Source organism: Podarcis muralis, chromosome 2 (assembly GCF_964188315.1).
Source record: "Podarcis muralis chromosome 2, rPodMur119.hap1.1, whole genome shotgun sequence".
NCBI classification, from domain to species: Eukaryota; Metazoa; Chordata; class Lepidosauria; order Squamata; family Lacertidae; genus Podarcis; species Podarcis muralis.
The window spans coordinates 110,227,791-110,254,424 of NC_135656.1; the positions used below are offsets into that span (position 1 = coordinate 110,227,791).

Here is a 26,634-nt window from a genome sequence, read left to right on the forward strand (position 1 = left end):
GGACACTAGCTCCGCCCCCACAGGCAGCTAACCCCTTCTCCAGGTACACAGCAGCTAGCTCTGGCTCTGGACGCATTTTGAGGTGCTCAAAACATTTTGAGTTTTGGAAGGCAGGGAGGAAGAAAAGGCCCAACCAGGGTGGGCTAAACACACACACACACACACACAGAGAGAGAGAGAGAGAGAGAGAGACAGCGCGCCACAGGCAGTAATCTTGGCTTTTATTATAAGCGGAGGATTTTGGTAGCAGAAAGGACGATGGGGGCAACTCTTTCTCCTTGGCAAAGAGTTAGACAAGGCACCGTGCTGAGGCCTTAATACACAGCAAGCAGGGCAAGAGGTGGGATAGGCACAAACAAGCGGCTTCTCCGTTAGGTACAGGGTCAGGTGTGCTCCACCTACAATCAAGCGTGCTTCATCTAGGGAGTGAGCGGCAGGCAAGCGAACATGATTTGCGGCACGAGGGAAGAGGGCAAAGGAGACACGGCGGAGTCTGGCTACTCACAGCTCACTCTGGGAAGCTCAGACATGGCTCAAAACAGCTGAAATGTAAGGACAAGACCAGAGTCTGGCAGCAGAAAAGTGGGTGGGTGAGCTCTTTAAATGGTCCTTTATTGGGGTTTCTCATCCTGAATGAAGCAAGAGCCGATTGTCTCTGTTTTGGCAGCCATTCTCGGAGGGCCAACCCACCTCACGGCAAAGATTGCCAAGGCAGATCTGAACGCAACAGGTGAACCATGTGGCGCAGAGTCTTCATGTCCTACTGTGGTTGGAATGCTCTCCTTCAGGAAAGCTCCCTGCATGCAGAAAACTAGCATGTCAAGGGGAAAGGCTAGGCCAAAGCCACAGCCAGGTTTCTGCAAGTACCATATAACCCTCTTGGCCCAGAATCCAAACTTGTAAAAGGACAGCAGCACCTGTCATCTTGATTGTGTATCCCACAAGCCCATACATGCACCCGCCTCCTATTCCAGCCACGGGACTGGTGGCAATGTAGGATTGTTGCAGAAGCTAACATAGATATAAGGCACAATCAGATGTTGATTTTAAAGGGGGGGGGGAAATAAATATGCATTCATTACACATCTTGTCTCTGTTAATACGCACCTACCAGAACAGTGTTTGGCCACCTGCCCACTGTGCCAAATGCAGTGTGGAACATGCCTTTGGCTTCGTATACTTGTGGCTTAGTGCAGAGCGGCCTTAAACACATGCCCCTTGAAAAAGCAAGATAGTACGTGTGTGTTTTAAAAAAAGTATAAAAGCAACAACAAAAGGGAGCGAGATTATTTGAATTTTGCCAAGTGGGGGGCATCTCAGCCATGCCCAAGAACTATGGCACAAAGGGAGAAGGGGCTGAATTAGTGTGGGCATACATACACAGAAAAATATAAGTGGTTTTAGGTCTATGGAGCTGGCAAGAACTGTGTCCATGCCTGCTCTTTAAGCATCGTTCAATAGTGTAGGACTGACCCTCTAAAACGTTTTCACTCGCAGAAGGCAGTTCCTTAGAACATCCACTGGACCCACCTTACATAAACTCGAAACTCTTACAAGTCCTTGTTGGCAAAGCACCCGGGAACCAACCAATCTCTAAAGGGCAGGCCTTGGATTCCCCTTCCTCCCAGATTCCTCCTTGCTGCCTCCCCAGTAATTCCAGCAGCAGATCCTTCCTTAAATTCTCCAAGAGAGGTCACTTGCAGGAGGTACACGGTGACCCGACGAGCTCAGGCAACAATGCAAAGAAGTGGCGTCAACGGGTGCAGTTGGTGGGGGAACGAGCGCAACAGAACCATGGCGCGACAAGCGGTAATGGGTGCCAGGGTGCTTACAAGGTACACGTCGGGGTTGACACTGGGAGACATCAAGGGTGACAGACCTCAGCAGTTTCAAGGATTGTTGGCCAACATGCAACAGTCGAGTCCATTAAAGGTTTGGCGATTACAGGAGGGCTCAGGATGGGGAAGAACTCTATATATGGACACATACAAGGTGACGAGGGTCACGCTCAGGAAGGATTCACCCCTCTCCCTCCCCCTCCGCAAGTCTTCCGCATTCAGTTCATCCGTCTTGGCTTCTGCTGATTCATCTGCTGGTAAGACGGAAAAGACAAAGTGTGACGGATTAAGCCCACGCCGCAGGAAAAGGGGAGGTAAGAAAAAGCACCCGAGGTTCCTCAAGTCCCACTCTCTCCTTGGATAACCGAGGAGCTGCGATTCGAAAACTCCCAACCCCACGATCTTTCCTCCTTCCGCAGAATATGGCTCCCAGGTTCCCCTTGCTGGGGGAACGGGAGGGAGGGGGCAGGGATGGCTCCTTACAGGTGCTTCAAAACGCCTTCCCGCTGCAAAATTGCCAGTGACCAGATAAGTCTTCTCTCCCCCTTGCCCTTATCTAAGAATCAGTGGTCTGTTAGGGCAAATGGGGCACTGCCTCACTCAGCCACCTGCCTGCCTCCCCACTTACAAACTGCCCAAGAGGTGCTTTGGCTGACTGCTTCCTCCTCCTCCGAGTTGCCTAGGTAGAATTCAGCAGGGAGGGAGGAGGATGGGGAACAAAACCAGAAGGAGTTGGCTCCGCCCACCGTTGACTCTGGCTCCGCCCACTCTCTGCCACCCTGCCATCTACCCTTCTGGGGGTGGGGGGGGGAGAGGAACCAGCCCCCCCCCCCCCGTTAAGGACCTAGCAGCTCTGGCTTGGTACCTGAGAGATGCTAACGCCAGTGAGTTTCTCCACGGTGTCAGGCAGCCTGCTCATGATTTCCAGCACCTCCCCAGTTATCTTGGCAGCGCCCATGTCCCCAGGTCCGCTCGATACCATGGTGATCTTCTTCACCGAAGTCAGGGGCTTGCTGATCTCGTCAGCCATCTGTCAGCAGAAGGAAACAGTAGAAAACAGTTGTAGCTTGGACCCCGAACACCCTGGAACTCGGACGTTTTGGCTTCCGAACGCCGCAAACCCAGAAGTGATTGTTCCGGTTTGCAAACGTTCTTTTGGAACCTGAACGTCCCATTGGGCTTCCGCGGCTTCTGATTGGCTGCAGGAGCTTCCTGTAGCCAATCAGGAGCCACAGTTTGGTTTTGGAAGTCGAATGGACTTCTGGAACGGATTCTGTTCGACTTCCAAGGTACGACTGTATGCACATTTACATGTGTTTGTTTGTATGTGTGTGCGTATCTCTCTCTGTATATTTATCTTTTTCTTTCTCTCTCTCTCATATTTGCCAGAGAATCCGGTAACTGGCACAAAACTGGACAGCTCTGCCAGAATCATGAGCCAATGAACAGAATCAAGAACAAAAACAAACATCTAAGTTCTAGAATGCTGCGACGTTTAGTTGATTAACTGGTAAAAAAAAAAAGACTGGCTAAGAACATCTGAATGGTCAGGAGATATATATAATAAAAAATTCCTTCCAGTAGCACCTTAGAGACCAACTAAGTTTGTTGTTGAGCTTTCGTGTGCATGCACACTTCTTCAGACGAAAGCTCATACCAACAACAAACTTAGTTGGTCTCTAAGGTGCTACTGGGAGGAATTTTTTAATTTTGTTTTGACTACGGCAGACCAACACGGCTACCTATCTGTAATTATATATATATAGTTTTCATCCCCCAAAATTTTTTGATTTGAGTTTCTACTGAAATGAGGCTTCATTTTAATGTTGTATTTTTATCTTGTTTTTAAGTTGTATTTTAATCAATTGTTTTTATACCTGGTGTTAGCCACACTGAGCCCGGTCTTGGCTGGGGAGGGCGGGGTATAAATAAAACATATGATGTATAAACATGGTCCAAATACATTTTTTACCAGAAGGAATGATAAAAAACGAAATTATACAAGAAACGGCAAACAGGTTATTAAAACCACTCTCTGGACCAGGTTTGCTCTCTATCCTGCTGCCATTACTGACACCTCCCGTATTTGTTTGCAGTATAAAAAGGTAAAGGGACCCCTGACCATTAGGTCCAGTCGTGACCGTCTCATCTCACTTTATTGGCCAAGGGAGCCAGTGTACAGCTTCTGGGTCATGTGGCCAGCATGACTAAGCCGCTTCTGGCGAACCAGAGCAGCGCACGGAAGCGCCGTTTACCTTCCCGCCAGAGCGGTACCTATTTATCTACTTGCACTTTGACGTGCTTTTGAACTACTAGGTGGGCAGGAGCAGGGACCGAGCAATGGGAGCTCACCCCATCACGGGGATTCGAACCGCCGACCTTCTGATCGGCAAGTCCTAGGCTCTGTGGTTTAACCTACAGCGCCACCCGCATCCCGTGTTTGAGGTATAGTGTCCACTTATTGAGAGAGTGGGGACTCACCTCCGGAATCTTCTCCAGAAGCATGTCCACCATGGCTACTTCCTGGTACTGCTGGAAGGCCTCTGCCTTCTTAGACATCTGCTGGGCATCAGCCCGGGCCTTGGCCTCAATAGCGAAGGCCTCAGCCTCACCCTTCACCTGCAGACGAGGAGCAAAAAGGACCATAGGTTAGCTTCCATCCCTCCTGCCCGGAAACATTCCTCCCACAACGCGGGGGAACGGGGACACACACTCACCCGGATGGCCTCTGCTTCAGCCTCCGCCTGCATGATCAGCTGTGTCCTGTTGGAGAAGAAAGAAGGAGGGTCTTCATGGCTGCCCCCTGCTCCCCAAAGCAAAAAAAAAAGGGGGGGTCTTATCCGCAACCTTTTTGCCTCACAAAATGGAGGTCAAAACCAGGAGGGTCAAGGATATAGCAAGCTCAGGGTGTCAGGTTGCCCATTACATGGGAATGGTAGAAGTATCACACTCTGGGAACACATTATTATTATTATTATTATTATTATTATTAGTAGTAGTAGTAGTAGTAGTAGTAGTATACAGTGGTGCCTCACAAGACGAAATTAATCCGTTCCGCGAGTCTCTTCGTCTTGCGGTTTTTTCTTCTTGCGAAGCACGGCTATTAGCGGCTTAGCGGCTATTAACGGCTTAGCGGCTTTAAGAAAAAGGAAACAAACTCGCAAGAACTTGCAAGACGTTTCGTCTTGCGAAGCAAGCCCATAGGGAAATTCGTCTTGCGGAACAACTCAAAAAACGGAAAACGCTTTCGTCTAGCGAGTTTTTCGTCTTGCGGGGCACCACTGTACCACCCTTCGTCCAAAGATCTTAGATGGTTCATAGCATATCAGCATACCATACCTTAATATCTATATATATCTATATATATATCTGTATAGAATTGTGTGTGTGCACATGCATGTAAGGATTTTTGTGTTTTGTGCATAATTTGGCAGAAAACTAGTTGCAAATCTCAGGAAAAACAGTTTACTTGTCTGGGAAGAAGAACGGGTGCGGGGGGTGGGGCGGGGTGGGTGGGAGGGAAATGCAGTTCTCCCTGCTCTGAATTATGACTAGGCTGTGAATTAATATTTAAAGATTTTTAAAAAAATAATCCTGAGGGAGCTTTTTATAAAAAACAAGAAAACACCCCCCAAGTTTATACGTATACAAATATTGATACACATTTGTAAATGGCAGCGACTGAGCTGTACATTTTCACTGTGCATTTTGTAATTGTTGAATATTGCTCCTTTAATATCATTAGATAAATAATACAATGTGCTAAGGAGCCCAGCTAGCTGAAGCCCAGAGCAACGGTTCCCACGAGCGCAATGGGGCAGATTTCCACCCTGTACCCCCAACAAAGGTGACCTGGGAAGGGTCAGGAAAACCCCCAGAACAGCAGGAGGGGCAGAGGGGGGAGCTGAAAAGCTCGCTCTGACAGAACCATCGCTGTAGTGCAACACCAACTTCCTCCCATGGAAATGAAAAATATGCATTATTTCTGTGCAAATGATACTGTCCAGTGCCATCTATATCTCCAGGGGCCTTCTGCACCTGTGTCTGGCAAAAACAGACGCTTCGGCAGCCTTTGCACAGGAAAAGATGGAGGAACACACCCTGCGTTGAACCCAAGGTGAACTGTTCCGGAAGCACCATTTTGGTAGTCAAGATAACCCCACAATTAATTGGTAGTCATAGTAACCATGAGCTCTCTGTTCTCACAAGCGAGTGGGAAACAAACTGCGTACCATCAAAGGATTGGTAGTTGTTGCAGAAACGAGCTCATAAATGATTATATTCGCTCGCTCCGATATAGTCTAATTGGCTTGCTTTGATGTTACGCTTATCTGCGGGACTGGGGTGCTGGGCTCTGAGCCCAGAAAAGGGGAGGTATCTGTAAGATTTGGGCATTTGCCACTTATGGCCTCACCTGGGCCAAAGTGATGTCCTGGCCAAAGTGCTTTGTGTAGAAAGAATATACAGTGGTACCTCGGGTTAAGTACTTAATTCGTTCCGGAGGTCCGTTCTTAACCTGAAACTGTTCTTAACCTGAGATACCACTTTAGCTTATGGGGCCTCCTGCTGCCGCCGGAGCCCTATTTCTGTTCTTATCCTGAAGCAAAGTTCTTAACCTGAAGCACTATTTCTGGGTTAGTGGAGTGTGTAACCTGAAGCGTATGTAACCCGAGGTACCACTGTACAGTGGTACCTTCTGTTATGGACGGGATCCGTTCCGGAGGCCCATCCGTAACGTGAAATGCTGGCAACATGAAGTGTTGCGACTGCGCAGGCGCTTTTTGGTGCTTCTGCGCATGCACAAGCAGTGAAACCTGGAAGTAACCTGTTCCGGTACTTCTGGGTTGCCGCGGGACGTAACGCGAAAAGACGCAACATGAAGCGGACGCAACATGAGGTATGACTGTACAAACATTTGCTTGGGCACAGACAAACTATCTCCTTGCTGCGGTGTCCATCCCACATCTGAAAAGGTTGGGAGACCTGTAGGCTAATTTGCTCTACAGCAGAGGTCAGCAAACCTTTTCAGCAGGAGGCCGGTCCACTGTCCCTCAGACCTTGTGGGGGGCCGGACTATATTTTGGAAAAAAATATGAACGAATTCCTATGCCCCACAAATAGCCCAGAGATGCATTTTAAATAAAAGGACACATTCTACTCATGTAAAAACACGCTGATTCCCTGACCATCCACGGGCCGGATTGAGAAGGTGATTGGGCCAGATCCGGCCCCCGGGCCTTAGTTTGTCTACCCATGCTCTACAGCTGTCTTTAAAAATACATAAATACATACATACATAAATACATACATACATACATACATACATACATACATACATACCCCGTCCATCTGGCTGGGTTTCCCCAGCCACTCTGGGTGGCTCCCAACAGAATATTAAAAAGATAAAACATCAAACATTAAAACCTTCCCTAAACAGGGCTGCCTTCAGGTGTCTTCTAAAAGTCAGGTAGTTGTTTATTTCCTTGACATCTGATGGGAGGGAGTTCCACAGGGCGGGCGCCACTACCGAGAAGGCCCTCTGCCTGCTTCCCTGTAACCTCGCTTCTCGCAGTGAGGGAACCGCCAGAAGGCCCTCAGAGCTGGACCTCAGTGTCTGGGCTGAATGATGGGAGTGGAGATGCTCCTTCCGGTATACTGGGCCGAGGCCGTTTAGGGCTTTAAAGGTCAGCACCAACACATTTACAGTGGTACCTCGGGTTACATACGCTTCAGGTTACAGACTCCGTTAGCCCAGAAATAGTGCCTCAGGTTAGGAACTTTGCTTCAGGATGAGAACAGAAATCATGCTCCAGTGGTGCGGCGGCAGCAGGAGGCCCCATTAGCTAAAGTGGTGCTTCAGGTTAAGAACAGTTTCAGGTTAAGAACAGACCTCCGGAACGAATTAAGTACTTAACCCGAGGTACCACTGTAATTGGAAACGTACTGGGAGCCAATGTGGTGGTTTTGACAATCCTGCTTCGGTATCCCTGCGCCCAACTCCTCCCAGGAGCCCTCCTTTGGGCCTTCGAACGCTGCCTGTACCTCTCAGCCTCCGCCAGTTTCTCCAGCCGGAAGCGCTCTGCCTCGGCGGGCTTCTTGACCTTCGCCTCCAGCTCGCGCTCCTTGCGGATCATCTCCTGCTCCTGTATCTGAATCTGCTGGGCTCGCTCCACCACCAGCACCTGCATCTTCTCCTCCTCGATCTTCTGCTTCGTCTTGGCTACCTGCAGGGCATGGAAGAGACACAGGAGGGAGAGGCTTGGGATCAGAGAGCAGCTTGCAGGGTTTGGTCAAGACATCTAAAGGCAGCCGTGTTTAGGGAAGCTTTTAATGTTTAATTGGTTATTGTATTTTAGTGTTTTGTTGGAAGCCGCCCAGAGTGGTTGGAGGGACCCAGCCAGATGGGCGGGTTATAAATAATAAATTATTATTATTATTATTATTATTATTATTATTATTATTATTATTATTATTATTATGCAGTGCCTTGGAATCTGGTGGAGGCAGGAACCAGCAGCGGGCTGGCTGCGATGTAGCAGGAAACTACAGTTTAGCATGCCAAGAGTGAGCCTACCGTTCCCTTAGGCTAGCGCACTCCCTTCACCTGGTGTGGCTGTGAGGACAAGTTCAGAGTTTGAACCGTTCTGCTTGTTCCAGGATTGTCTGAGCAGTTTTCTGATTGACTCACGTATTCTAAAAGCTGTTTTCTCCTGCTCCCGCTCCTTCCCCAGGGAAAACCTGCTCTTTAGTTTTAAATTGGAGCAAATGGTAATCTGGAGAAAACCCGAGTTGCTGTTTGTTCCGACTGAGCACTAGAGAGTGGTTTTCGGGGGGCGGGGGGAGCAGCGAGACAAGAGGAAGTGGTTACAGTGGTACCTCGGGTTACAAACGCTTCAGGTTACAGACTCCGCTAACCCAGAAATAGTACCTCGGGTTAAGAACTTTACCTCAGGATGAGAACAGAAACTGCGTGGTGGCGGCGCAACAGGGGTGGGAGGCCCCATTAGATAAAATTGTGCTTCAGGTTAAGAATAGTTTCAGGTTAAGAACGGACCTCCAGAACGAATTAAGTTCTTAACCCGAGGTACCACTGTACTCTTAACTACATTTGGTGGAAAGAAGTCAGCTTGAAAAAATTTCTCCTCCTCTATCTTTCTTCAGATTTTTCTTTCTTTTCCTTCTCTCTTGCTTTCTCCTTCTTTAGATCTCTCTTTTTCTAGTGTTTTCTCCCTTCTGACTTTGCTCTTTTTCAGATTAAGTAGCTGTTTTTATCTCAGTATGTTAGAAATAGATATTTTGTAATGGGTATGTATTTCTGCGTACTGTATCTCTGAATAAATATCAACTTTAAAAAAATGGATTGTTTTCACTAACTGTTAATTCTGTATATTTTCAGTCACAAACATCACAAACCTAAAGAAGAGGCTGCGCCAATAACATTCCTACAAAAACAGAACAAATGGAAGGCAAGGAAAAGGGCATTTAGGCAGGATCTTTCTTGGCAAAGGAAAATGTTGAGATTTGGGAGATCGTTTTACATTCAGCAGAGAAGGGGAGGGCTGCCTTTTTCAGTCCATTTCTGGAATACAGTGGTACCTCGGGTTAAGTACTTAATTCGTTCCGGAGGTCTGTACTTAACCTGAAACTGTTCTTAACCTGAAGCACCACTTTAGCTAATGGGGCCTCCTGCTGCCGCCGCGCCGCCGGAGCACAATTTTTGTTCTCATCCTGAAGCAAAGTTCTTAACCTGAAGCACTATTTCTGGGTTAGCGGAGTCTGTAACCTGAAGCGTATGTAACCCGAGGTACCACTGTAATAAATTTTCAGAGTACTTTTTACAGTTATATCAAAAATTACTGATTTGGTTATGCTGTTAGAAAAACATAGACAGATAATTATGAAATTATGTGAGGTTTAATAAATTAACTGTTTATATTTGGACAACTTTTCTGCTGTACTTTATTGGAGGGAGAAAAATAATCATTTCCTTAATAAAAATTTAAACAATTTAAACTAAAACAATAACATTACAGTGGTACCTCCGGTTGCGGACGGGATCCATTCCGGAGCTCTGGCTGGATCCTGAGGTTTCCGCAACAGGAGGGACCGCTTCTGCGTATGAGCGCGGCGCGATAGAGCGCTTCTGTACATGCGCGCACGGTGAAACCCGGAAAAATACTTCCGGGTTTGCCGCGTTTGCATCCTGAAGGATATGCAACCGGAGGTGTGCGTATGCAGAGGTACCACTGTATAGCATATGTATCCATGTTTGTTAACTGATGTGGTTAAACGAAACAAAAAAAATAACCAGACTTGAGTTTTAGCACACATGAAAAAGTTAAAACAAATCCTTATTTCCTGATGAATAGCCTTTGGACTACAATGTAACTTAAATAGAAAACTATCTTTAGAAAGATTTTCTCTTTATTTTAAGAATCCAATTTAAATAAACAAAAAAATCCGATTTAAATTTTAAAAATCCAATTTCTAAAAAAATCGTTGATTTTTATCCACCCTGCTCCTGTGACTTATTTCCCCTTCCTCTGCCCATCGCCTTCCATAACTGAAGCTTGCCTCACCTGCAGCTGATAGGCCAGGTCAGACTCCGCTTTCCGCGTGTTCACCTCGTAATCATAAGTGGCTTTCTTCAGCTCGTAGTCCCGCTGGGCTTTGGCCATTTCTGTTTCGCTCAAGTACTGAGCAGACAATTTCTCCTGCTTGGCCTTTGCTTCCTGCAGACGGAAACAGGGGCGACAGATCAGGAACAGAGCACATGATCCAGATTTAATGATGTTTCGGACCCTCCACTTGCACCGGGTTAGATGGCTTGGGCACAGAAAGGGGAAACTGGATTTCCCCCCGAAGACGGCAGGAAAGGGAACACACACACACACACACACACACACACACACACACACACCCTGCCCGGGAAAAAATGGCTCACCTTTAACAGAACAATAACAGCAAATAAAATCCTAGGTAAAGGTAAAGGGAACCCTGACCATTAGGTCCAGTTGTGACTGACTCTGGGGTTGCGGCGCTCATCTCGCTTTATTGGCTGAGGGAGCCAGCGTACAGCTTCCGGGTCATGTGGCCAGAATGACCCTGCCACTTCTGGCGAACCAGAGCAGCGCATGGAAACGCCGTTTACTTTCCCGCCAGAGTGGTACCTATTTATCTACTTGCACTTTGACATGCTTTCGAACTGCTAGGTTGGCAGGAGCAGGGACTGAGCAACGGGAGCTCACCCCGTCGCAGGGATTCGAACCGCCAACCTTCTGATTGGCAAGTCCTAGGCTCTGTGGTTTAACCCACAGCGCCACCTGTGTCCCTTAATAAAATGCTAGGAAACTTTTAAATGGGGGTGAGGCCCACCTTGGGAAAACTCTGACCTTCTGCCTTGAGGAGAGAGGCCTCAAGGGCCGAATTCCCAATGGGAATAGGGACGAGAGAAAAGTTCTTGCAATGCAAACCTGAATGTTCCCTGACAACATCACCAGGCAGGAGATCTCAGCCCTTTCCCCCCCTCTCCTATTTGAAAACTCCCAAGCTCCAAACAGCTGCACATTTCAAAATGCAGTGCAAATGCTGTATGGCCAACTCACCTTTCAAAACGCACATAGATACAGTCATACCTTGGTTCTCGAATGCCTTGGTACTCATACGTTTTGGCTCTCGAATGCCGCAAACCAGGAGTTAAGTGTTCCAGTTTGCAAACCAAACGCTTTTCGGGAACCGAATATCCGACACAACTACCGCTTGAGTGCAGGAAGCTCCTGCAGCCAATTGGAAGCCATGCCTTGGTTTTCAAATGGTTTCGGGAGTCGAACCGACTCTCGGAACGGATTAAGTTTGAGAACCAAGGTACCGCTGTACTTGTTTAGGTGAGTGATTGGTGTGTGTGTGTGTGTGTGTGTGTGTGTGTGCCTTTGCAAAATATCTCAGCTCCCCCAGGGCGGCTGGGCAGGGCAACGAGGGTGACACTTCTCTAGCAGTTTACTTACAAGTGTTTCTAAAGCGCTGCCCTGTTCAGGGAAGTTTTTAATGTGTGACATTTTAATGTATTTTTGATCTTTGTTGGAAGCCGCCCAGAGTGGCTGGGGGAACCCAGCCAGATGGGCGGGGTACAAATAATAAATGATTATTATTATTAAAGATTATCTTATTGTATCATAATGTTTTTTTTAAATTGCTGAAGTGGTATCCAAAAATAACACTGAAGCAATAACGCAAAAGGAAAAAGCACCAGCATTATAAAAAAATGGGAATTCAGAATTAAAAAGGAAGAATCTTATGAGTTAAGGAAAACCCAGAGGAATAAATATGTGCAGGATTCACACAAGGAGCCCTGAAGAAGGACTTCTGCTTGCGAAGTGGGGTAATAAGAATAAGAATCTTATTATTTAAACCCCAGCCACTTTGGGCAGCTTACAGCATATATAAAACAATAGTAAAACATCAAGCATTGAAAACTTCCCGATACAGAGCTGCCTCCAGATGAATTTTAAAAGTCAGATAGTTGTTTATTTATTTGACATTTGATGGGAGGGCATTCCACAGGGCGGGCACCACCACCGAGAAGGCCCTCTGCCTGGTTCCCTGTAACTTGGCTTCTTGCAGTGAGGGAACCGCCAGAAGGCCCTCAGAGCTGGACCTCAGTGTCCGGGCAGAATGATGGGGGTGGAGACGCTGCTTCAGGTATACTGGGCTGAGGCTTTCCTCCCCTCTCCTTTCACTGTACACCCTTGGAATTTTTCTCTGGGGATGGGAGAGGAAAACCCCACCCAAAGGCTTCACAAGATGTCTGAAGCAGCTAACAGGTGGTGGTTCAAATATGGCAAGGGGGAAGCACATTCCACAGTGCATGAGATACAGCCAATCTCATAGAGCCACTTTCCTACTTTCTGGTGGGCATTTCCAGAGTAAATAGAGAAAATCCAAAAGACCAAGATTAGCAGGAGAGGCCAGTTCACTCCAGGGGCCTGGTCCCAGAGCTCACCTTGATGCCAGCATCCCTCTTAGCTTCAGCTTCTCCAATCCTCGCATCCTTCTGCACCTGAGCCGTCCGAGCTTTCCCCAGAGAGTGAAGATAATCCTACAGTTGGCACAAGAAAAGGGGTTAATATTATGGCCAAGAAGTGCAAATGTACCAAGGTGTCTTTGACACTGGAATTTGCCATATACTGATTACCACTTGAACATTTTTTTAAAATGCCATTTTCATCCTGGTATGTAATAATAACAACAGAAGAAGGAACAGCCAGTAAAACCCTGGGTGCAGTGTTCGAAACTCCCATCGCTCCAGGCGCATTTTGCGACAGGGAACTGCATTCACGTGAGCCGTTTCTGAGCTCTGGGCGCAGCTCTGAGCTTAAGATTTCCAAGTACAGAATGGATGGAAAGGGTACGTGGATGGCGCTGTGGGTTAAACCACAGAGCCTAGGACTTGCTGATCAGAAGGGCGGCAGTTCAAATCCCTGCAAAGCTGCTCGGTCCCTGCTCCTGCTAACCTAGCAGTTTGAAAGCACGTCAAAGTGCAAGTAGATAAATAGGTACCGCTCTGGCGGGAAGGTAGACGGCGTTTCTGTGCGCTGCTCTGGTTCGCCAGGAGCGGCTTAGTCATGCTGGTCACATGACCCGGAAGCTGTACACCGGCTCCCTCGGCCTATAGAGCGAGATGAGCACTGCAACCCCAGAGTCAGCCACGACTGGACCTGATGGTCAGGGGTCACTTTACCTTTTTATGGATGGAAAGAAGGACCTTTTTCTGCCTCCCTGCTTCCAGCTACTCTCTGAAGACTGGAGAAGAGACCCTCTTAAGAATATTAGGGCGGTAAGCAGAGGAAGGTCTAGACCATGTGAAAAATGAACATAGTATTCTAACTGCAGTTCATTCATTTTTAAGCTTTGTATTCTTGTTATTAAAAAGCATGCCCAGACATTCTGTTGTTGCGCCCATAACCAGGTTTAAGGTTCCATTTAGCTCCTAGCTTTCATACCTCAGTTTCTAACACTCCCTGGATGCTACCCTGGGCTCCTTTGGGAGGAAGGGCAGGATTATATATGTAATAAAAATAAATAAAACAAAACCAAGTAACATTTTGCAACAAAGCACAGAGGAAATAGAGAGCATTGCTTGGTTTCACCAGTGCCTCTGATGAAGTGGATATTGGGGGAAGTACTATTTTAGTGCACCTTATAAATCCTCTCTTCTCTTGTTCTGCATTGGTGCATTACAGAAATTGGGAAATGTTCCATATTCACTAACAAAAGAACTATGTTAAGGTTTTTATTGTTTATTGGCTTCGCCAATGGAATTCTAATCCTAGTCATTTTATGGAAAGGGACCAAAGCCCCTGAAATTATATTGATATACCTTAAGCTAGTTCCTAGAGGGACAAAACAGTGGGAGAGAGAGCGGTTACCTTAATGCGGAAGAGGCCAAAGCTCAGAGGTCGAGTGTCAACCTTGCTTGCAGAAATTCCCAAGTTCAGTCTCTGGGTGGGGCTGGGGAAGAATCCCACCCGAAGCTCTGGAAAGCTGCTACTTTCAGTGCAGAGACTATACTGAGCTCTGGGTGGACCAGCGATCCGACTTGGTACAAGGCGGCTTCCTGTTTTCTTACCTGGTCATCGTGTATGTCTTTGAGGGTGTAGCTGACCACACTGATCCCCATGTTGACCAGGTCAGAGGAGGCAACTTTGAAGACCTGTTCGGAGAACTTCTTCCGGTCCTTGTATATTTCCTGACGGGCGAACAGAGACAGCAGAGGGTATTATACCCAGAGAGGGAAAAGCAGCCAGGAACAGGAATCGAGTCCTAGGTTTGCCCACCTTTCCATCCCAACTGGGTCTATTTATTTCAGACTTCCAGGACTTGGTCACTTCCTACAACCGATCTCAGTTCCAACCTGATAATTGCCACCTGCCCAGATTTTAACTTGTCTGAGTTACAGTTGTACCTCAGGTTAAGAACTTAATTCGTCCAGGAGATCCGTTCTTAACCTGAAACTGATCTTAACCTGAGGTAACACTTAAGCTAATGGGGCCTCCCACTGCCGCCGCCACTCAATTTCTGTTCTCATTCTGAGGTAAAGTTCTTAACCCGAGGTACTACTTCTGGGTTAGCGGAGTCTGTAACCTGAAGCGTCTGTAACCCGAGGTACCACTGTAATTTTAAGATGTATTTTAAGATGCATTTTAATTAATTGATGTCTGTTTTTATGCATATTGTGTTGTTTTTATGATGTTAGCGACTCTGAGCCCGGTCAACAACAACAACAATGTTTAGTGGTTGTATGTTGTTTAGTAGTGATGTATGGAAGTGAGAGCTGAACCACAAAGAAGGCTTATCACCGAAGAATTGATGCTTTTGAATTCTGGTGCTGGAGGAGACTCTTGAGAGTCCCATGGACAGCAAGAAGATCAAACCTCTGCATTCTTAAGGAAATCAGCCCCTCACTGGAAGGACAGATCATGAAGTTGAGGCTCCAATACTTTGGCCACCTCATGAGAAGAGAAGACTCCCTGGAAAAGACCCTGATGTTGGGAAAGATGGAGGGCACAAGGAGAAGGGGACGACAGAGGACGAGATGGTTGGACAGTATTCTCAAAGCTACCAGCATGAGTTTGACCAAACTGCGGGAGGCAGTGGAAGACAGGAGTGCCTGGCGTGCTCTGGTCCATGGGGTCACGAAGGGTCGGACACCACTAAATGACTAAACAACAACAAAAACAACACGCATTTCCCAGCAGGGGGCAGCATTATGTATACACAGTGACCCAAACTCATCCCTTCCAGCAGAGGGCAGCAAAGATTGAACATATTCTGGCAAAGCTCACCTCTACGGTCATGTGGGCCATGATGGCTCTCTGGTGCCCCTCTAGCGTCTCCAAAGCAATCTGGGCAATCTCGAGCTCTGATTTGCCCAGGAACATCTGGCAAGCAGCTGCCAGCATCTCCTTGTTCTGTCCCTGGATCTTCACCTATGTTGGGGGTGGGAGGTGGGGCGGAAAGAGAAGAAAGCTGAGAAAGAGAAAGGATTGGCCCCCCCCCCCCAAGTTTCCTAACAACTCTCACATCCTGTTTCAGGTAATCGTCAGATTGGAGACATTTTCCCTTTAGGAGGAAGAGCCGTTTCTGGAATTTCTGCAAGCAGGGAGCTGCTGCAGCCCAGAACATCTTGCTTTTTGCTAGCCGTTAAGTTGGAGGAAATTTAATTCAGCGAACATCAGCACAAGGCTGGCGTCGTACTCTAGCATTTATTTAGATGATTATACACTGCCCCCTTTCGCAAGCCACAGGCTGGTTTGCAACAAAGGCAAATGAAAAAAACTCCAGAAAGCAACACAGTTCTTAAAATACAGACTGCAGGCCTTGGTTTTGATCTATGGGCTTCTTTTAAAATGAGACTGCATTTTAAATGGCATTTTAACCTGTTTTTTAAAATTGGTTTAAATTGGTTCCCCCCCCCCCTATTATGTTTTTACTGTAATTTTATTGGTGTTGGTCGCCCTGTGCCCAGCTCTGGCCGAGGAGGGTGGGGTATAAATAAAATTTATTATTATTATTATGGAAGAAGTGTGGTTTTGCAAGTATTTGGGTCCCAGGCTGTAATGCTAAACTTTGAATCCTCCCACTCCTGCCGCCCAATATTGTGAGGGCCAGGGGAAGAGCTGAGGCAAATTTTGGAAAGAGAAAGGAAATTAAACGGATCCCCTGCGGGGGGTGGCCAGATCTGTGGCTGGGAGAACCAAGCCAGATGGGCGGGGTAGAAATAATAATTATTATAAAAGAGGAATATAAAATCGTTCCAATGGAGGAAATCAGAAATTGCCTCTTTCTACAGAACAGGGGTGGGCAACCCGCGGCCCTCGGCTGAATTTCATGTGGCCCTTGGCCGACGTTCTTGCAGGGAAAATGGTGCGTGTGTGTGACAGAACGAAGATAGAAGGGAGCTGTCCCGAAAAGGCGGCCCACCCACATTTTGATTCAGTCCAGGCCACTGCCAGCACATGCCCCCTTCCTCTGAGCAGATGCCACCTCAAGGAAATGCTCTAATTAAAAGGGGGGGGGGCAGCATGCTGGGAAATAGTTACCTGGGCAATGCCGGTGACAGAGATGGGGACCCCATGTCGGGTGTATACTTTTTCACTCTTCACATTCAGGGTCAGAGTATTCAGTGAGATCCTGCAGGCAACGGGAAGGGGAAGGAGAGGGCGAATAAAGAAGAGAAAGACACATACACCCACGTACTTCTCAGTGGTGACCTGGACTCCAGTTGAAGTTGTCCTGAGAAGCCCAAGCCAGAGGGAGTCAACGTGGCAACCTCCAAATGTTGCTAGACTACAACTCCCACAGCCCCTGTGTATTGGCCAAGCCGGCCGGGGCTTCTGGGAGTTGTAGTCTTAACCCCCCATCACCCTGGCTCTCCCTGGGCCTAAGGTTGCCAGTCAGATATATATTGTTGACACCGCCAATGTGGCACAACACGCCACTTCTATTCCTTGCTCAATTGAAAGGCCTCTTTTACTGACTTCACTTCCTTCACTTTCACAGGTTTTGTCCCCCGATTGTATTTTTTTTAATTGGAATTTTATTTACAACGTAACATGACCCCCCCACCCCCCAATACACAAATCCACCCTCATTAAATGTGAACATCACATACAATGAGCATAACATACAACAATAAAGGTAAAGGTAAAGGTACCCCTGCCCGTACGGGCCAGTCTTGACAGACTCTAGGGTTGTGCGCCCATCTCACTCAAGAAGCCGGGGGCCAGCGCTGTTCGGAGACACTTCCGGGTCACGTGGCCAGCGTGACAAGCTGCATCTGATGAGCCAGAGCTGCACACGGAAACGCCGTTTACCTTCCCGCTAGTAAGCGGTCCCTATTTATCTACTTGCACTTTGATGTGCTTTCGAACTGCTAGGTTGGCAGGCTCTGGGACCGAACAACAGGAGCGCACCCCGCCGCGGCGATTCGAACCGCCGACCTTTTGATCGGCAAGCCCTAGGCGCTGAGGCTTTTACCCACAGCGCCACCCGCGTCCCATGCACATACAACAATACAAACAACCAAATAAAAGACTTCCTTTATCCTGTATCTGGCCTCCGTATTTACTTCTTATAAACCGTTTCCTTTATGAATAATTATTAAGATTTTTTCTAATTATAACTTAAATATCCACAAAGTCTCCTGCAGACATTAATCGAAACAAGTCCAGGTATGTATTTTAGGGCACTGTTTTGTGAAGTATTCTCTGCATTTTCCCCGTGCTTTTTGAAACTCTTGTCTAGTGTGATCTCTAATTCCCAGGTTTTGTCCCCTGATTGTAGAAACCAGGGATGGATGGATTGATGGATTCAGTACAAACCCCTCACTACAACCCGGTGATGTGGGTTAAGATGAGAGCGAACGAGCGAGCATGTGATTCACCCAAAGTCACCAAGTGAGATTTATGGCCCAGTGGGGATTTGAACCCAGTTCTCCCAGGTCCTATTCCAGTACTCTAACCACTATGCCATCATGGATCCAAGTCAAAAGACTTCCTTGGGCTGTTCTGACTATTCTCCTGCCATTTCTTCTACGCAAACTGCATTCTTCCCAGAATCCCTTGGCTGGAGGCCCAATCCTGACTTAGATCTAATTCTTGGCTTAGCTGTAACTGAACAACACATCTCTTTACAAGCAGGAGTTTTCATTTTTCTGGTGCTCTTTTAAGCACAAGAATTCAGTGCAAAATCTAACAGGCAGTGATGTTTGGATTTGAGAATTTAACTGTTGTTGTTTAAGCAGGGTGTGTGTGGAGGAGAGCTTGTTTCTAGCCCTCAACAGAAACTCAAAAGATGCCGTTTCTAAGTGCATATTTTTGGTGGAGGAAACTACAGCATGCCGGAGCGGAGTAAACAAAAGCCATTGTGTTGCAATATTTGGGCTATCTGGCTGGGGAGACTCTCACTCAGCCAGGTTTAGTGCATGGTAAGGGACGCGGGTGGCACTGTGGTTTAAACCACTGAGCCTCTTGGGCTTGCCAATCGGAATGTCGGCGGTTCGAATCCCCGCAACGGGGTGAGTTCCCGTTGCTCTGTCCCAGCTCCTGCCAACCTAGCAGTTCGAAAGCACACCAGCGCAAGTAGATAAATAGGTACTGCTGCGGCGGGAAGGTAAACGGCGTTTCTGTGTGTTCTGACTTTTGTCAGAGTGTCCCATTGTGCTAGAAGCGGTTTAGTCATGCTGGCCACATGACCCGGAAAGCTGTCTGTGGACAAACGCCGGCTCCCTCAGCCTGAAAGCGAGATGAGCGCCGCAACCTTATAGTCGCCTTTGACTGGACTTAACTGTCCAGGGGTCCTTTACCTTTTGTATCTTTTAGTGCATGGTAGTGCTTTGAATGTATGGAGCAGATGAGGCCTTACTGGTGTCCCTCAGAGAAAGGACTCAAGATCCAGGTAGGACAGGATTATGTTCACATTAGCTAGCCTTCATCAGCCTTGCCAAAGCGCCCTCATCCCTCCTAGGGGTGCTGCCCCAGAAGAACTCACCTCTGGATCTGTTGAATACATGGTATCACAAACACGCGTCCTCCAGCTATCATGACAGGAGGACTGCGGCAGAAACCTGAGAGAAAAAGGTTGAATTGAAGCACCTTAATGCAACACACCAAAATCACTGAAGTAAAGGGGCCTACAGTGGTACCTTGGTTCTCAAACGCCTTGGTACTCAAACAGCTTGAAACCCAAACACTGCAAAACCGGGAGTAAGTGTTCCAGTTTGTGAACTTTTTTCAGAAGCTGAATGTGCTCCGTTTTGAGTGTTACGCTTCCGATTTGAGTGCCACACTTCCATTCTGAGTGTTACGCTCAGGTCTGTCTGTCTTTGCTACTTATTTTGAGTTTTTGTTTTTGAGGCTCTTTTTTCTTTTGTTTTTGTGACTGTGTGGAACCCAGTTCAGCTACCGACTGATTGATTGTGTGACTGCAGTACTTTGATTATTGTTTTCATTTTATGGATCAATGGTCTCGTTAGATAGTAGAATTCATGTTAAATTGCTGTTTTAAGGGTTGTTTTTAAAAGTCTGGAACCGATTAATCCTTTTGCATTACTTTCTATGGAAAGCGTGCCTTGGTTTGGAAGGCTTTGGTTTTGGAACGGAGTTCCATAACAGACTGAGTTTGAGAACCAAGGTACCACTGCACTTCCAAAACAACAACAACCTGGCTTGTTTATGATCAGGGGCAGAGAAGAGGAGAGAGAGAGAGAGAGAGAATCATAGAACTGTAGAGCTGGAAGGGACCTTGAGGGTCATCTAGTCCAACCCCCTGCTATGCTGGAATCTCAGCTAAAGCGTCCCTGACAAGACGGCCGTCCAACCTCTGCTTAGAAACCTCCAAGGAAGGAGAGTCCACAGCCTCCCGAGGGAGACAGTTTCACTGTCAAACAGCAAATGAAAACTGCAAAGGAATGGATGCCCAATATGATTCCCTGGAAAACCCTAAGCAGGGTGGTTGGAAAAATGGAAGGGGGGAAAAAAACAACCCAACCCCTGAAATGATTCTGGGGTGAATGGATGGAAGGGCAGAACTACAGCCTCTTCTGAAATATGGTACCTTCTGTAAACAGGTTGACAGAATCACTGCTCCTGTAACAAGCTTTCCCCATAACTGGGATGAGATGCGCAAAAGGGAGAGGGCTTTTCTGGGGGGTCCTCTAGGGAACGATACTTAAGGATATAAGAAGAGCCTGTGGGATCAGGCCAAAGACCCGTCTAGGACAGCATCCTGTTCTCAAAGTGGCCTGGGGGAAGCCAGGAAACAGGAACCAAGTGTAGCAGCACTTTCCTCTCCAGAGGTTTCCAGGAACAGGGGTTTGTAAATTTCCGTGGTATTCACATTGACTTTTTTGTTTAAGAGGTTTCAACACCGCCCATCACCAAGAAAGACAGCAGGGTGGACTTACAAAAGCAATATAAAAAAACGCGGCACATAACAAACAGAAGTACCGTATTTTTCACCCCATAGGACACACCGGCCCATAGGACGCACCAAGTTTTTTTGGGTTGAAATAAAGAAAAAAAAATTTATTCCCCCCCCCCCGGCGCTTGTGGGGCCGGCAGCGGGGAGAAGCACTCTTCTCCCCACAGCCCACCTTCAGACCAGGTCCGGGGACAGCGGGACCGACCCCTCTCGCTCTCCAGGCTTCAGCGAAAGCCTGCATTCGCCCCATAGGACGCACACACATTTCCCCTTCATTTTTGGAGGGGAAAAATTGTGTCCTATACGGCAAAAAATACGGTACATTAAAATAATTCTCACAAGTTGCATGAATTCCAACATCATGAAAACGACTTAGCCCGTCAGCCTCTTAAAGCCTAACAAAAAAAGCTGGGCTTTTAACCTTGCATTGAATAGAATTTGAAGGTTATATAATTCTTATACAGTGGTACCTCAGGATGCGAACGGGGCTCCGGAACGGATCCCGTTCGCATCCTGAAGCGAACGCAGTCTATGTCTGCGCGTGACGCCATTTTGAGCGTCTACGCATGCGCGAGTGGCGAAACCCGGAAGTAACGTGATCCGTTACTTCCGGGTCGCAGCGGAGCGCAACCTGAAAGCGCTCATCCTGAAGCGTATTCAACCTGAGGTATGACTGTATACCTTTATGAGTTTGTGGACGCCAGACCCATTCAAACCCCTGGACCCAGCAAGTGCTAAAATACAGGCCAGGCTTGCTTCCTGTGTCCAGGCAATCGCCTTGGTGATGTGCCATTAAGAGAACAAAGGAAAGAGACCTCTGTGCCAGAAGAGAAATGGGCAGGGCCCCTCCTCCAGCTCTTGAGATAGTGAGAAGGACGCAGGTTGGTTGTATTGTGACCTAGAAGCAAAGTTGTAGGCTGAAAAGCCAAAGAGGCAGAGTGCAATGTTTGATTTCCGTCTGTATCCAAAGCTGCAGATATGGGAGAAACAAGATCGATTTGGGGGTCTTGATGCTGTGAACCCCTCCATCATAGGCTGAGGTGCTATATATGTGTAAATAAAATATAGATCATAAAGGAACCAGAGTTTCTTCTGCGCCTCATGTCTGAAAGGAAACATGAACTCTGGAACTCCCGGAATCTCGTACTGCTCTGAGATTGGGGTGGCATGAAATAATATAATAGTGGGACCTATTACACCTATTATTACCTTTACCAGTGGGAGTATATACAGTTTAAAAGAAGAGAAAAAGAGACCTAAATGCAGACACACGCAGCCCGCTAACCTTCCTCATGCAGTATTTTGTCTTATTTAATATCCTGCCCGCATATTGACCACTTACAGGCCAGCCTACAAAACAAAAGAGTGCCGAAAAGAAATAAAAATGTAATCGGAGCAGCAGAATATAAACAGATTAACTCAATTAAAAGGTTGTGAATAAATCATTTTAAAAGGCTGTTATAAGCTCAAGGAAGCCCACATAGAGCAGAAATAGGGGGGGGAAATCAAGTAGGGAAAAGAAATCCAAGGAGACAAGAAATTCCCAAAAAAACCTCTTCAGCGAAGATGGAGTGTCCTCATTCGCCATGCAATAATGAGCATTGGAGGGAGAGGAATGGTATATCCTGAAAGAAGCCACAGCTGGAACACTGAAAAGGCATGTTCCATGCTGCAACATTTTGTTGCAGGTCCCAGGCGGACCCACCTCTTTGGTAAGAGGGAGGAAGAGAAAGTGTAGAACTCACCTGAGACAACCATGGCCTCATTGGGGCCACAGGTGAAGAACATCCTGAAGCCTGGGGGGTCTGGAAAGGAAGAAGAAACATGGATTATTTCCATGGAGTCCCACCATTCAGCTAATAATAATAATAATAATAATAATAATAATAATAATAATAATTTATTTATATCCTGCCCATCTGGCTGGGTTTCTCCAACGACCCGAGGTGGCTTCCAGCAAATATTAAAATACAATAATTCATCAAATATTAAAAGCTTCCCTAAACAGGGCTGCATTCAGATTTCTTCTAAAAGTCAGAGCATTGTTTATTTCCTTGACATCCGGTGGCAGGGCATTCCACAGGGCAGGCGCCACTACCGAGAAGGTCCTTTGCCTGCTTCCCTGTAACTTCACTTTTCACAGTGAGGGAACCACCAGAAGGGCCTTGGAGGAGGACCTCAGTGTCTGGGATGAACGATGGGGACGCTCCTTCAGGTATACCGGGCTGAGGCCAGTTAGGGCTTTAAAGGACAGCACCAACACTTTGAATTGTGCTCTGAAACATACTGGGAGCCAATGTAGGTCTTTCAGGATGGGTGTTATATGGTCTTGGCAGCCACTTCCAGTTACCAGTCTAGCTGCCGCATTCTGGATTAGTTGTAGTTTCTGGGTCACCTTCAAAGGTAGCCCCACGTAGAGCGCATTGCAGTAGTCCAAGCGGAAGATAAGCAGAGCATGCACCACTCTGGCGAGACAGTCTGCAGGCAGGTAGGATCTCAGTCTGCATACCAGATGGAGCTGATAAACAGCTGCCCTGGACACAGAATTAACCTGCGCCTCCATGGACAGCTGTGAGTCCAAAATGAGGCCCAGGCTGCACACCTGGTCTTTCAGGGGCACAGTTACCCCATTCAGGACTAGGGAGTCCTCCACACCCGCCCTCCCCCTGTCCCCCCAAAACAGTACTTGTCTTGTCAGGATTCAGCCTCAATCTCTGAGCCGCCATCCATCCTCCAACCGCTTTCTGGCCTCCCAAATGTACTAGTTTGCCCACTCAGCTTAAATTAGGCCTGGAAATAAACTGAATGACATTTTGTCCCAGGGGAGAATGAACGTGCAGTGAAGGCCAAAATGAAAGTTAAGGCGTGGCTTAACTTAAGCTCAGCTTTAAAGACAGCGTTGCAAGAACCGCCAAGCTGGATCAGACCAAAGGCGGTTTGCTGCAACAGGGGCTTATAGATTCATTAGAGGTGTACTTGATCCTCCTCAATTCAGAAATGGCTGAATTCACTAATGGAACTCAGATTCCTAGAAGACTCGACCAATGTGATCTGGCTAGACCATGGTTAGGATCGGATCGTGTGATCCCTTTCCAAGGGTTTCCGAAAGCTGCAGGGCTGTCTGGTAACGGTTTTGCTTCCTTGTTGTCTAAAAACCTCCAGAACGGTTTATTCTGTCACCCACAACCTGGAACAGCGATTGCAACTGGGGCTTTGAACGCAACACAGCAAGTTGCCCTGGGACTATATGGGGGTGGGGGACATACAAAATCTGGAGCCAGCCATGTAAAAGGTGCAAAAACAAACAAACAAACAAATGGAAAACACTGTTAAATAAAGAGAGGCAGTACAGCTGCCTTGTTCCCATGTAGACCTGGAAGGAACCAGATTTTGCAGCCGCAGGGGAGTTTGGGGCGTTTTATTGGGGGGAGGGGACTTTTTGGCTTCCATGGGGCAATGGTGAAGCCCAGCAGGCCTGAGACCAGCACAGCCTCACGGGTTGGCTTTTGTCCTCAAGGACACATCCCAAAATCCTCTGCGCCTCACGGGCGTTGCGGTGGGGCCTGCGGAGGCTTCCTGACAGGTGACTCGACATGGAAACGGTTAATCCTTTTCAGGCAGGAAGCCTGAAAAACCAAGACTTCTGTGGGCACCTGTAGAATGGGCACATCTCGAAAAAAGTTGCAAGCTGAGGGATACAGCTGGAGACTAGGGAGTGGGAGAATGACGGCAAGATATCTGGGGCAACTTTTTGAACATTTGCTTGTTCAGGAGGCCATCTGATCATGCCTTTTGGGAAGGGTCTCTGGGCAGGCAGAGACTTCTTACATCATACGTCTAAAGCGTGCACACACACACACATACATCCTGCCAAAAAAACTAATAATAATCCTGGGACCTGTAGTGTGCTAAGGGTGCTGGGATTTGTAGCTCTCTGAGGGGCAAACAACAGCCCACGGGATTCTTTAGGTGAGTGCAAGGGAAGTGTGCGTTAAATGTATGGAGTAGGCAGCCAGGCTACTCTGTCCCCAAGCTGTTCTTATTGCATTTACAGTGGTACCTCAGGTTACAGACGCTTCCGGTTAGTGATGCTTCAGGTTACAGACTCCGCTAACCCAGAAATAGTACCTCGGGTTAAGAACTTTGCTTCAGGATGAGAACAGAAATTGCACGGTGGCAGTGGGAGGCCCCATTAGCTAAAGTGGTACCTCAGGTTAAGAACAGTTTCAGGTTAAGAATGGACCTCCAGAACAAATTAAGTTCTTAACCTGAGGTACCACTGTATATTCCACGTGTTCTCCAAAGAGCTCGCTCAAGATGGTGTACACACTCCCTGCTTTATCCTCACAACAACCCTGCAAAGTAGGTTGGGCAGGCAGAGGGTGACTGGCTCCCAGTCAACCAGTGGGCTGAGTGGGGCCTTGAAGCCTGGTCTGCCAGGTCCTAGTCTAGGGCTCTAACTACACTGCAAAGGATCCTGTATACCTGAAGGAGCGTCTCCACCCCCATCGTTCTGCCTGAACACTGAGGTCCAGCTCCGAGGGCCTTCTGGCGGTTCCCTCATTGCGAGAAGCAAAGCTACAGGGAACCAGGCAGAGGGCCTTCTTGGTAGTGGCGCCTGCCCTGTGGAAAGCCCTCCCAGCAGATGTCAAGGAAATAAACAACTATTTTACTTTTCAAAGACAACTGAAGGCAGCCCTGTTTAGGGAAGTTTTTAATGTCTGATGCTGTATTGTATTTTAATATTCTGTTGGAAGCCGCCCAGAGTGGCTGGGGAAACCCAGCCAGATGGGCGAGGTATAAATGATAAATGATAATATTATATTATTATGGCTGCTATGGGGAACCTGACACTGCTGGGACTGCCCACATGGGCCATGGGGTCAGGGATGATGGGAGTGGCAATCCCGTAAGGCTGCACACACCTGTAGGGCTTTGAAAGGAATCACAGAATTATAGGATGGCAGAGGTGGAAGGGACCCCGGGGTCATCTATCCCAACCCCTCGCAATGCAAGTATATGCGCAGGAAGCACCAGCACCTTGAATTGTGCTGAACTGGATAGGACAGTGGAGTCAGCACAGCTGTCCTTTGACAGTTTCCGGGCACCTACACAACGCATTACAGGAGAACCACGCACACAAACCCATACAAGCAAAGGCACACCCAGCAGCCTTTGACAGCTTCTCCATTCATGCTACATACAAGGATCCCAGAATTTCCCCGCTTCCAAAAAAACAACAACCAGACCACACTTGTTTAGTAAATGCATCCAAAGGTCGCCTCGGGCTGCGCATTCGCTCCGGGCGCGGCTGCGTTATTTATTTCCCTTGAAAAGGTGTAATTATTCGGGCTGCTGTTGCACATTGCGCCGGGGCGCTTTGGAAGCTTTCCTAAGGCGGAACCGCGATGAGGACTAGCGGGTTGAGGCGAGATGTGCAGGACGAGGGATGGGGAGTGGAGGGTGGGGAGGCCAGGAGGAGGTGGTCTCCAAAGAAAAAACAACAACAACAAGGCCAGCAGGGCCAGGGCCGTTTTAATAGATATATATGCATGCTTAAAAAAGAGAATAAGAGATTGCAAAGGGCGCATGCGAGATCCCAGTGCACGAGGGAGCGCGTGGGTTCTTGCCAGCCACGCACCCGCTTTGCAAATCGGCGCCCCCTTCTCACTCACCCGCTCGCCCGCTGCAGCTGAATCTCCAAGGCGCTCCGCTTGTTTCTTCCTGCCTCCGACAGGCACACCCTTCCTGGCTCTCTGACACCACCACTTTCCCATCAGCCCGCAGTCTGCTGTTTTCTCTCTCTCCCCCCGCCTCC

The 26,634-nt window shown here is 47.7% G+C and overlaps 1 protein-coding gene across 2 annotated transcripts; it reads right to left on the bottom strand.

The window, feature by feature from the left end:
- Nucleotides 1-204: 204 nt before the first annotated feature.
- Nucleotides 205-26,634, bottom strand: FLOT1 (flotillin 1). Of its 2 annotated transcripts, none has more exons than XM_028719781.2 (13): nt 26,492-26,634; nt 22,562-22,621; nt 19,386-19,461; nt 16,937-17,027; nt 15,680-15,823; nt 14,464-14,583; nt 12,838-12,933; nt 10,418-10,570; nt 7,881-8,062; nt 4,556-4,601; nt 4,320-4,457; nt 2,704-2,868; nt 205-2,089 (listed from the first exon to the last, which is right to left on the bottom strand). In XM_028719781.2, exons 2-13 carry the CDS (start codon nt 22,602-22,604, stop codon nt 2,057-2,059), a joined length of 1,287 nt encoding a protein of 428 aa, XP_028575614.1. In that variant the 5' UTR covers nt 22,605-22,621; nt 26,492-26,634; the 3' UTR covers nt 205-2,056. The 2 variants fall into 2 exon arrangements, with proteins under 2 accessions (XP_028575614.1, XP_028575613.1); XM_028719780.2 differs by having other exon boundaries at nt 205-2,092; nt 26,492-26,633.

Coding starts and splice junctions, on each gene's coding strand:
- FLOT1 (XM_028719780.2), bottom strand. CDS start 22,604: ATGTTCTTCACCTGTGGCCCCAATGAGGCCATGGTTGTCTCAG. Junction 19,462..22,561: donor TGAGGCCATGGTTGTCTCAG/GTGAGTTCTACA, acceptor TTTTTCTCTCAG/GTTTCTGCCGCAGTCCTCCT. Junction 12,934..14,463: donor AAGACATACACGATGACCAG/GTAAGAAAACAG, acceptor TGCCAACTGTAG/GATTATCTTCACTCTCTGGG.